Genomic DNA, 12,785 nt, shown 5'->3' with positions numbered 1-12,785 from the left:
ATTGAGAAAAGCTGGTTCAACAGTGAAGTGCCGTCACTCTACCACGTGATAGCAACCTCAACTTAAAAATTCCCTCACTCTGTCTGTCTGAATGTCTGTCTGTCGTTTGGTCGATCCTGTCTATTCACATGGGTCATTTTTTAATCGAAGGGCTTAGTGCAAGGTGACATGAAACTCCATGCTACAATTTTATCTATGTTACTTTCACTTCTGCAAATTTGTTATTGTTTCTCAGGCGTAACAGTTAATATGCTGAGCTGGCATTTCAGAAATTTCATGAATTGACGCAGGTTGAGATAAGTGGGTGGTTTCGCGAACTCACATGGCTAAAATGTGTAATTTTACAGCAGCTGCTAACAGCGTAATTTGGCTGACGGACCCGGTTATGCGAGATGTGTATTCAGTGCAGCAAGTACCATAAAATCTCGCCTTTTAGCTGCGATAGTTTGCGAGAGCCCTCGATCACTCTCTATCGTCCATATCTGCATGAACTCACGAGACTCTTGAAATGCCAGCTCTGCTTATTATTTTAGTATTATAAATGTTACTGTTGTAAAGTTCTAAGTACGCTGTAACATTTTGTGTAGTGAAATGAAAGGTGTGAACTTGAAAGAGAGGAAACAATTTGTCATACTGTCTGATTTACTACATTTGATTCTTTGCTCTTCTAAAATGTACCATGGAGTGTTGGATGGATGAACAGAAGTAAGGTTTTGAAAACAAGCTATGTGATTCGAACATTTTTTCTTGTTTCCTGAAATTGCAAATGAAACTGTAATTTAAGGCACTACTTCATTTAATCCAGTAGTTACATAGTTAAGCATGTAAACAGCAATTTCATCAAAAGTGATTTTTTTATAAGCCACTGAAGTAGTGGGAAAAATTGAAGAAAAAAAAATGCGAAAATCAGGAATCTTTATTGCGGATAATCTTTTGACTTGTGTTGACAGAGTCAGATTTATTATGACGCCATGTTGTTTTGTTGGATTCATATATTATAACTTTGTCTGAATGATATAATAGGGCAGTTACATGTATTACATGTGGCTATAATATAAAATGTATTTCAGTATTAGAGACGTGGTATTGAAAATATATGCAACTCTCAGTGCTGAGCTAAACACTATTATTATATAAGTCAGTTACTTATGATTTTTGCTAAATATTTCATAAGTAAATTGGCTGTGAAAGTTTACATTCTTTTTTCACCACTTGGGCCAAATTAAAATATTGCTTGTTTGATGTTTCTAGCCCTTTATTACAAACGGGTGTAGGTAGGTAGATGTAAGCAAAATGCTGTCCAACTTATACTTTTGACAGATTGAAGTGGAACCTAATGACCTAGTAAAATAAAATCTATACTGAGATATCTGTTTCCATATTCCTATCTTTCCGAAGTTTAATTAAAAACTTTGTGAGACCTATGGGATTCTTCCTTGATGTGAAGGATCAAATATTTATTCTGTCTTCACTACATCATTCAGTGTACATGCTTGTCTAAAGGTATGAAGAGTGTAAGCACCCAAGTGAGCCTCAGCTCAGATCACCAACTTTGACCTAATTTAGGGTCCAAAACATTATACATGAGGAAGAGGAGAGCCAAAATTATGTTGTGTTGCATGAAGATTAAAGGATGGAACATATCAGCTTTGTCTATATGCTACATAGCATAAAGTTTTGATGGGAAGAGAAGGTATCCACATACCTGACTGATCTTTTTTTAAATTTTGTGATGTCCCGAATGAAATCTTTCCATGCCAACAGAGGGGGCTCATATAAGGGGCCTCTGATACTTGTGAAATGAGAGTAATACAATGGTGGATGCCAACATAAAAGGGGCTCTGTTGGGAATTCTTTGATAACATAGGTTTAAAACAAAAATCATCTGTTTTGATCATGTTTCAGCGGATATTATATCACAAGGTCTCAATTTGTCACCGTGATTGTGCCAGTCCCTGAGTGAACTAATTTATTTCACAAAGTATGAACGAGGGGATTTACTTAAGTGGGCTACAGGTAGAACCTCAGCTATAGCTTGAGCCACTTGCCCTTGGAGGTAGGCCTAGAGGCCTGTATCCATATGTTGTCAGTATTTGTAAACATTTTGTGCCTGTTATAACCAGAGCCAGACAATTCTCAGCAATTCAGTATCGTGAGAGTAGGTTTGTTTTAAAGGTATAGCACAGCGAAAACAATTAGATCAGGGATAATTCTCTTTCCGTCTAAAAATGCTGACAGCTGTGATGGTTACAAGATTTCATTGAACATCTTACAATGATTACCTGACAAAGTGAGTAATTAATTTGAAATCTTGACTCTCTGTAGAAACACAAGGACACTGGTCATCAATTCAGTAAAGTATACGTCCCCACCAAAACATGGCAACACTGTTTTACAGGTATCCAAATGAATACAGGTGAAAACACTTCACAGGAATGTCAATCTATGGTTATCAAAAACGTATACCTGTTGAAGCGCTAAAAGGCTGGCTTTGTTCAACAGCGGGAGACAAAATTGTTAGCCAAAAATTTACTGTGAACTTTTAATATTGGGGGAAGGCTAGTTCACAGCCGTGAAGCTATCCATAGTAAAATATGTATTTGGGAATAGAGCCATCCACCGACTTTCTGGGCAGAACGAAAATACCAGAAAACACTTATGTATCATTGGCAAAAGTTAAGTGAATTGCATTTGCTGATGGCTTCGTGGTCTTCTGGACAATTTTTATCCCATTCAGTGGCGTATACGAGTGTTAATTCCATAATATCTTGCTTTTGGAGCCATATTCACAAACGTGCTGCTGTTTATGCGCGTGGCACATGCGCACGTACGCACAAGGTTGACGTTGAGATGGTACAAAAAAAGAAACAAAACTCACGTTCACAGCATCAGTTTCTTGTCATTTTGAAAGCATCTGGCACTTCGTACCCCTACATGTACTTTACTGAACAATTAGCTTTCAAAACAACATTGTTGTCTACCTTTGTGTACTGATCTGCTCTATACATTGGAATACTTAAATAACATTGTGATGTATTTTAACTTGATGTGAGATTCTCAACAGATGTCAGGATGATTGATGTACCAATTTAGATTAGTCGGGTAGACCGCGAAACATGGTGAGTAGCATTGCCTGGGCTTAGTATTGGTAAATATAAGCCATCCTTAGACCTGATTTTCGTAAATTGTATATCTTGTGTTTCAAACGATCAGAAAAAAAAAAAAATGTAGGAAATGAAATAAGATAAAATAATTTGGTGCCTGTAAAGACACGAAAACAGAATTGGGGTGAGGACCTTTTTGAAGTGTTGGTTGTGTAACGTATAATATTTTAATTTTAGCCTTAGTTCCGGGGGATGCAACTCTCATGGGAAAAGTAAAAATTAAGACTTAAAGGTTATCTCCCTTGACTCATCAGAATACCACATATAGGTGTTCAAATCAGTATGGCCAGAATATATCACCCACTAAAATAGCTTATATGGCTTAAGCTGGCCTTCGTATTTAAAGCCAAATTCTGTTACATTTGATTTTGTTTATGTTCTTGTGAGACAGTTGTCTTGTTCGTCAACATTTCTACATTGAAAATGGGATGGTGTTTTTGAATAGCATTTGTGAATTACTTATAAATGTTTAGCTAAATGGCGCTTCCTTGACTTCATTTACCAGCCTGATTTACTTGTATAAGATGTGCTCGGTTAAATAGAATATTTGTGGTTAAAAGATACTGGGTGAAAGCAGTACCAAGAACACACTATAATTTTAAGAACCCTGAATTTCGGAAGAATAGTAGTACAGCTGACTAGAACTTAAAATTTTTCCCCTCATGTTTTTTTCAGGCAAAATTTTGTTTAAAAAAATTTTTTTTTTTGAAGAATATATGTACATGTATGCATTAACTTTGATACCCAACAGCTTTTTAACCTTATGTTTTTAGGCCATTTTACAGTGCATAGACTGATGGAAAATTATTATATGTTTTGGGAAGTCATGAAGTTGATCAATTCTGCCAGCATAAGATGAATGCAGTCTGTCCCTCACAGAGAAAATGTTATGTGTGAAAACCTTGAAGTGTACCTTGATTTCAGATAAAATGATTTGTCAAGGTTTTAGGTATGAATGAAGTGACGTTTTGAGGCTTCACAAGCCAGGGTAGCAGAGTTAAGTTGAGAGCCTGAGCATTTTGACTAATACTAACTGACCCTCATTAAAGATTATTTTTTCTTCATTGAGCTTTTAAGAGAATAGGCTCAGTACAGTTTGTGTAATTACAACATATTAGCTTTAATAGGTACCCAAGATATATGCACACCGTACAACTGCACTTCTATTCAGGCTTTAGTATTAAAGATGACTCGTAGGGAGTGGACTGTGATCTAGTGGTTTAAAGGAGAAGAAAACATAAAAATGATGCCAAAATAAGATGAAAGAGCCTCAAAACTTATTTGCAAATATGATCTTTAATACTTTTTTGGATTTTTTTTCAAGACAAAAGGGTATTTGAAATTATTTTTGTATGGTGGGTATTTGGGACCAACTTTTGGTATTTCTCGTTGTTGCATAATAATGTTCTAAATAAGGATGTGATGCTTGTCTAATAAATTTATTTAAATGTAGATTTGTTGTTTATATCGAAACATATGCATTTAATCTAAATTATGATAATATTTATGAACATATTAAAAATATAAATATGATCTAAATTGAGGTTTAATACATTTGATTTGATTTTTAATATATTTGTTAGCTGAAAAGAACAACTTCTAGTGCAAAAATATTTATTAAACCTGTGTTACATCCTCATCTATACCATTATTAAACAAAGACTATAAGTACCAAAAGGTGGTCCCAAATACCCACCATATAAAAATTATTTTCAAGTGTCTATTTCTCGTTAAGGAAAAATCGGGAAAAATATTGAAGACCACATTTAGGAATAAATTTTCGCACTCTTTCATCTGAACTTTATGTCATTTTTATGTTTTCTCCACCTTTAATGCATTTACCTTTCAATCTCCAGTACACACGAGTTGCTGGGTCAAACCCAGCGTTGAACAGAGAATTTGCACCACTCCTTGCCCTTAATGCTTATGAGCCATGAGCCTTGTTAACAACGAACGGACCACTTGTCTTCCACCGATATCATGGCCACATCTCTACGTCATCTGTGGGGAAAGTTCATCACTAACTTGCCCAGGGTCTGTGGTTTACCATGTGCAAACCAGTTACCTCCACCCATGAAACTGATCGCCATCGTATAAGTTAATAGATCTGAGTATAGCATTAGACAACAATCAAATAAATAAGAAAAATTACATGTGTGTAGATCATGTCCCAATTTTGAATGTTAAATGTATGGTAGATGTGTATCATGTACTATATATTGTGCACTGTCGCTGTGAGTTCAAGTTCAGCTCATGCTGGCTTCTTCCCCGGCAAAATTGTTGTTTAAAATAAACAGGCTATTGAAATCAAATTATTTAAAAGCGTACGTAAAAAAATGGTTTTGTATTTCTTAGTACAGTTTTAAACATGGCTTTAAGCAATGCTTCTAATGCAGAGCTCATAAAAGTTGAAATACTGTAATTCTGCCCTTTGGGTAGCCTGCTTTGGAAATTTGGTAGTCCCGATTTTTTTCAGATAGCCCAACAAGATTTGTGGTAACCATCTTTATTAAATTCACTTAAATTCACTTTCCAAACAGACCCATGTATTTGATCATTCACAATAGCCACTCCAACTACAGTCAAGAAAATGTTTGTTTTATGATTTAGATTGTCATTTCGTTTCTAAATATCACTGTCACAATTTATTTATTTGATCAATATTTTACGCCACACTCAAAAAGATTCGTCAAGGACATTTGGCATTCATATTCGTATTTCACAGTACGTACATACTGGTAGGTTAGAATGGCTGACCGACTTGATCGGCAAGAAAGCTAACATGGTTGAACCTCGGCAGTTGTGTTCCCAGTCATCATTCGGATACAAATAAAGTTTGGTATTCACTTCAGTCACATTCAGTTTAAAAATTTGGTAGCCTAACGAGCAACACGCTGTTAATTTTTAGAAGACCAAAGGCATCAGTGGTCAGTGGAGCAATAACGGGTGGTCTCATATTCCCAGTATTAAAGTTCATGGAGGATTTCTGATCTTTGGGGAAAAATATGTATGAATTAAAGGGTTGGATGGCTCTTCATTTCTCGTGTTTCAGAGTTCCTTTTTTTTTTTTTTTTGTATCCTTTTAATCAGTCTTTAAACCCGGCTGTTTGCCGTCCTAATTCTCAGTGCCGTGTTTTATAATTCTCAGTGCCGTGTCATAATTCTCAATACTGTGTGTCATAATTCCTCAGTGCCCTATGTCATTATTTTCAATACTGTGTGTCATACTTCTCAGTGCTCTGTGTCATAATTCTCAATACTGTGTGTCATACTTCTCGGTGCTCTGTGTCATAATTCTCAAACTGTGTGTCATAATTCTCAGTGCCCTGTGTCATAATTCTCAATACTGTGTGTCATAATTCTCAGTGCTCTGTGTCATAATTTCTCAATACTGTGTGTCATAATTCTCAGTGCCCTGTGTCATAATTCTCAATACTGTGTGTCATAATTCTCAGTGCCCTGTGTCATAATTCTCAATACTGTGTGTCATAATTCTCAGTGCCCTGTGTCATAATTCTCAATACTGTGTGTCATAATTCTCAATTCTGTGTGTCATAATTCTCAGTGCCCTGTGTCATAATTCTCAATACTGTGTGTCACAATTCTCAATACTGTGTGTCATTATTTTCTCAATACTGAATTCTCAATACTTTGTGTCATAATTCTTCATCTAGTTTATGACTGAACTTTAGCAATATCCTTAAAGGTCATTAACATAATTGATTTATTACATTGCAGATTACTGCACATTGGTTGCTTATTACATGTACGTATAAAGAATGAACCAGATTAGCTGTCTTGTCAGGCACATTGTGCACCACACGTAGGTTTGCTTTTCAGATTGTGTGGGTTATTAAGCCTTTAGCCGCAGATGAAAAGCGGGTCATCAAGAACAAAAAGTTAATTTTTTTGTCCCCATGGCATGGGAAGATTTACACAACAAAATCTCACACTTCAGAGACATTAAACTGTGGTTTTTTTTGGAATTTCATCTTTTTAGTCTGTTTCTACTTGAGTTACATCTTCATTGGTAACGGCTTGCATTATTTGGTCATAGATGGAAAGGTCTGTGCAAGTTGAAGATCAATTTTCAGGCCATTTGTGCATTTTCAACAAAATTATGATGTAGCTATTGTTCTGATGGCTCTTTATTGTTAATATCATGCATAGGTTTAGCCAGACAGGTGTCTCGGTGTGTTTTGGGTGGCCTATTTTGACAAAATTAACATCCGAGGAATAGGGAAAAAAGGACAGAATTGGAAATGAGCAAGCAAATTCTTTCTAGGTTTATGATGCCATGTGTATCATAATTGTTAATGCCATGTGTCATAACAATTGTTAATGACTTGTCATAATTCTTAATGCCTTGTGTCACAATTCTTAATGCTGTGTCATAATTCTTAATGCTGTGTGGCATGATTCTCAATGCTGTGTATCACAATTCTCAATGCTGTGTGTCATAACTCTTAATGCCGTGCGTCATAATTCTCCATACATTGTCATAATTATCAATACTCTGTGTCATAATTTTCAATGTAGTGTGTCAGTTCTCAATGCCGTGTGTCATAATTCTCAATGCCACATGTCATAATTCTCAATGCTCTGTGTCATAATTCTCAATGCCATGTGTCACAGTTCTCGATACACTGTCATAATTCTCGATACTGTGTGTCATAATTCTCAATGCTGTGTGATAATTCTCATTGCCGTGTGTCAATTCTCATGCCGTGTGTCAATTCTCAATGCCGTGTGTCATAATTCTCATTGCTGTGTGTCACAATTCTCATTGCTGTGGGTCCTAATTCTCAATGCTGTGTGTCATAATTCTCAATGCTGTGTGTCATAATTCTCAATGCTGTGGGTCCTAATTCTCGATACTGTGTGTCATAATTCTCAATGCTGTGTGTCATAATTCTCAAGGCTGTGGGTCCTAATTCTCAATGCTGTGGGTCCTAATTCTCAATGCTGTGTGTCATAATTCTCAATACTGTGTGTCATAATTCTCAATGCTGTGTGTCATAATTCTCAATGCTGTGTGTCATAATTCTCAATGCTGTGGGGCCTAATTCTCAATGCTGTGTGTCATAATTCTCAATACTGTGTGTCATAATTCTCAATGCTGTGTGTCATAATTCTCAATGCTGTGTGTCATAATTCTCAGTGCCCTGTGTCATAATTCTCAGTGCTGTGTGTCATAACTCTCAATGCCGTGTGTCATAATACTCAATGCTGTGTGTCATGCCGTACACGGTTGAAAGAAAGTAATCCATCTTTATTATGAAATTTCTCTCCATGCAGGTGTACATGAAGTGTTGTTATGGATAAATAATTGAAAGAATTAAACCTTTATTTGAAGGTGGCAATTAGCATAACAAATTGTACCATTTAACCTTGCCAGAGGCCCGTCTCAATTAGTAGAGACAGTATATATATATATATATATATATATATATATATATATATAAATAACCGATTGTATTTTTACAACGTGAAGAAAATGAAAGTAATGCATTGTTATACATTTTCAGCTAGTATCATAAAATTGCATGTAATCTGTTTCTACATGTAAAGTACATGTAGATCTACTTGTATATTCAGAAATGAGTTTAAAAAAATCAATTATTTGACCTATATTTAAGGTGTTTAAATTTATATAGATCTGTAAAAAACACTAGTGTATATTTAGGTTAATACATGTAGTTTTTGTTTATGGAGATTAGTAATATACTAATAAGTATGTGTGTAAATATAAAACACAAACTAGAACATACATGCACATGTAGCTTATCTTTGATAGTTCTTAACATCGAAATTGAAAATATATCAGATTGTTTGTTGGTTTCAATAATCAGTATAGTATGTGAATGGTTTTATAACATAATGTGTGTCGTGTTAATGAATAAGTATTAAACATGCGTATAAGAAGTGACCCCATATCTTATGTCTCATCGTCAGTACCTGGTTAATGGTCTGAAGCATTAAGGGATGGACTGTAATGAAGGCAGATCCTAATCAGCATTTCATTTCACAGCCTTCAGACCTATCTGACAAATTACTTGTGTTTTACCTGCATTTTTTTTGTAATACCTGTAGGTTTATATGGCCAGGTGACAAAGGGACAAAGCATTGCAGACCACAGGGGGTGGTCAGTGGCAAGATCACCAGACCATGGGCACCTTGGAGCACAGCTGACAAACCTGACACCCCCGCTGTGAAATGAGCGGTGACCACAGGTCAGGCGCAATGGAGGGACAAGGGGAACAGCATGGTCGCAAGTCGCGCTGGAAAGACGAAAAGACGGACAGATCCAAGGTAAGCGTGACTGACGGAGTGCATTTGTGTTGCCGGGAAAAACTTTTATTAAAGATACGCTGTTACTGTATATCTCCTAAAATTTGGCTGTTTCATGTTTTGCTTGATTCTGATGGATTCATTCACCTTAAAACGACATGTAAGATTTTTTTTTTGTGTGTGTTTTAAGTTTTAATTTTTTGAAATACTTACACATTAGCATCAAAAAGAATCATTGTAAGGCATTTATTTGCTTCTGAAAGTGCAGTTGATTGATCAAATGTATGATGAAAAAAGTATCCATGTGTACACACAGAACATTACATAAAATTTTGTCCATGACCTTAGTAAGTTACATACTAATTTCAGGGCCTCTGTGGCTCAGTTGGTTAGCATGGTAGCACAGCGTAATGACCCAGGAGTCTCTCACCAATGCGGTCGCTGTGAGTTCAAGTCCAGCTCATGCTGGCTTCTCTCAGGCTGTACGTGGGCCGTGTGTTCATCTCATTGGTGAGAGACGTCTGGGTCATTACGCTGCGCTAGCGCGCTAACCAACTTAGCCACAGAGGCCCCCTCCATAGTAAGAATATATATACACTGTATAGACAGTATTTGTATTATTACTCATTTCAAACGGTTGGGAAGTGGGCATTGGCCAAGTTGTTAAGGTAATTGCATTTCAGTTGCTCGGATAGTTTGAGATGCAGGTTCAAACCCGACGTTGAACAAGGATTTTGTGGATTACCTCAGATTTGAACCTACATCTAAAGTGTCCCATCAACTTAAATGCAAGCATCTAAACCACTAGGTCCACTCCCCTTTCTAATAATGAAATGAGTTATTATTCAAATATTATATATGTATTATTATTATTATTATTATTATTATTATGCAGTATTATTCAGTATTATTATGCAGTATTAAAGTTTTGTTGAAGACCCATTGTCTTACACGAGCTGACCAGTATGGTGTGCCCATATACATGTATGTGTGTACGTGCGGGAAAGTTGATCAGTAACTTGCCATTGGTCATTGGTTTACCTCAGACATTCCTGTATTCTTCACCCTAAAAAATGAACTTCATCGTATATGTGTAAGTGAAAAAATTCCTGAGTATCACGTTAAACAATAGACACGTGTAAATGAGTAGCACCTTACTTGTCTGTAAATGTTACAAAGTTCCTGCAGCTCTGAGAAATTTTATAGAATAGTGTGAATCTCTCCAAAATCAAATTATAAGTGTGCATAAATTGCTCTGAAAGTTGCTCTTCCATATGTGGAAAGGTAGAGGAATTAGGGTAGTGATGAGCAGGACTAGCATTGCTGATCTTGCCACAGTTATACCATATCTTGCCTCTAGATTAATGTTACGCATTTTTAGCTCACCTGTACGAAGTAAGGAGAGGTACATGTATTGTGAGGGAGGGATCAGATGCTGGCAGTTGGCTACTGTTTTTGGTCGATCATAGGGTTGCAGTGGCAACACAGATATAGTACACAGATAGCCAATTGTCAGTTACTGTAGTGATTTTCATATCAAAGACCAAGGAAGTTTTCTTTTACCTCATAGCTCACCATTTCCTCAGCCATTCACAGAGATGCAGTGGCCAGCCATAGTACATGGATTGCCAAATGTGGTTCGCGCTTTGCATATCAAAGACCTCTGCAGTAAATTTGTGGATGAACTCCCCACAGTGTCTTTTATCACTGCAATGATTTGCAACTCATTTACATACAAAGTCACTGCTCTGCAATCCATGCACATATGATATAGAGTAATATAGTTGTGACACAATAATTTTGGCCTTTCTTGTTGATTTAATGGCACGATCTTAGCACTATCTGTTAGTGAATAATATCTGTCTATGACCATGTCAATCATTATACATTATTTTGGTTTAGAGTTCAATATTTGAAGGGGCCTCCGTGGCTCAGTCGGTTAGCGCGCTAGCGCAGCGTAGTGACCCAGAAGCCTCTCACCAATGCCGTCGCTGTGAGTTCAAGACCAGCTCATGCTGGCTTCCTCTCCGGCCGTACGTGGGAAGGTCTGTCAGCAACCTGCGGATGGTCGTGGGTTTCCGCCGGGCTCTGCCCGGTTTCCACCCACCATAATGCTGGCCGCCGTCGTATAAGTGAAATATTCTTGAGTACGGCGTAAAACACCAATCAAAAAAAAAAAAAAAAAAAAAAAAAAAATCAATATTTGAATGTATCACCTCACTTAAACATTATACAGTTTTATGAAGCAGATGTACTGGTATTCTCTGAATGCCTTGTTAGTAACTGATGTTATTGGCTAGCATCAAACCTCGTTGTGTCCTATTGCAGAGAGCCCAATTCATTCATTTATTTCTTTGCGTTTTACGCTGTACTCAAGAATGTTTCACTTATACAATGATGGACAGCATTGTGGTGGAAGGAAACCGAGCAGAGCCTAGAGGAAACCCACGACCATCCACAGACTGCTGGGAGACCTTCCATGTATGACCAGAGAGGAAGCCAGTATGAGTTGGACTTTAACTCAAAGTGACTGCATCAGTGAGAGGCTTCTGGGTTATTGTGTTGCACTAGCATACTAGAATGTGAATGTACATTTTGGACATTATCTGCAGAAAGCTTTCATCATCTATATTAACATTAGAAGCCTGTGGCACTGGCCAATGCATGTGCCTTCCTAGGCTGTGACAGAACGGAATGGTTAAACTGTTGTCAGATCCACATTTGGTCAGCCAATCATAGGATTTCAGTGGCCACCCATAGTGGCAAGGATGGCCAATCATGGCTGATTGGCTCATCAATAGCGATTTGCAAACCACTGCCCCCAATGATGTCATTTACCTCTGCAAAGATTTACAACTCTGTAAGATATTACGTCACTTCTCTGCAATCTTTATGCATATGATAAAACAGTTATATTTGTGATAGCATAATAATTTTGGCCTTGCTTGTTGATTTAATGGCAAGATCTTAGCACTGTAAAATTAGAGGATAATATCTGTGTGTGACAGTGTCACCCTACTTTATTTTGGTTTGAAGGTCAATATTTGAACGTATCACATGACTTGAACATTATGCAGTTTTACGCACTGCATAATGTTTTCTGAATGCCTTGTTCTGCTCTGTTATATCATATAAAATTGTTAAGTACGATGTAAAAACCCGAAGCTTATATATATACTTGTATACTGTAATTCTTCAAACTTTCTGCTTTGCAAGTTATTTATTCCAGCATATTCTAAAGGCATTACTCTGTGCAGACTGGTAAATCTATATTGTTTGTGAAAACCTCCAATTGGTTAATCCAGCTATGGTAGTTCTACCTGCAAAATC

At 36.8% G+C, this 12,785-nt stretch overlaps 1 protein-coding gene across 1 annotated transcript in view; it reads left to right on the top strand.

Moving 5' to 3' along the window:
• Window positions 1-12,785, top strand: part of LOC135464511 (uncharacterized) — a 151,264-nt gene that overhangs the window by 324 nt on the left and 138,155 nt on the right. Inside the window, exon 2 of the mRNA XM_064741936.1 lies at window positions 9,258-9,476. Coding sequence (XP_064598006.1) covers window positions 9,381-9,476 — 96 coding nt within the window. The 5' untranslated portion in view covers window positions 9,258-9,380. The remainder of the gene's footprint in view (window positions 1-9,257; window positions 9,477-12,785) is intronic.

The sequence above is a fragment of the Liolophura sinensis genome, chromosome 4 (genome assembly GCF_032854445.1).
Source record: "Liolophura sinensis isolate JHLJ2023 chromosome 4, CUHK_Ljap_v2, whole genome shotgun sequence".
In the NCBI taxonomy this organism is placed as follows: Eukaryota; Metazoa; Mollusca; class Polyplacophora; order Chitonida; family Chitonidae; genus Liolophura; species Liolophura sinensis.
Note: the sequence above shows the minus strand (reverse complement) of the source record. Positions and strands in the feature narration are given on the sequence as shown.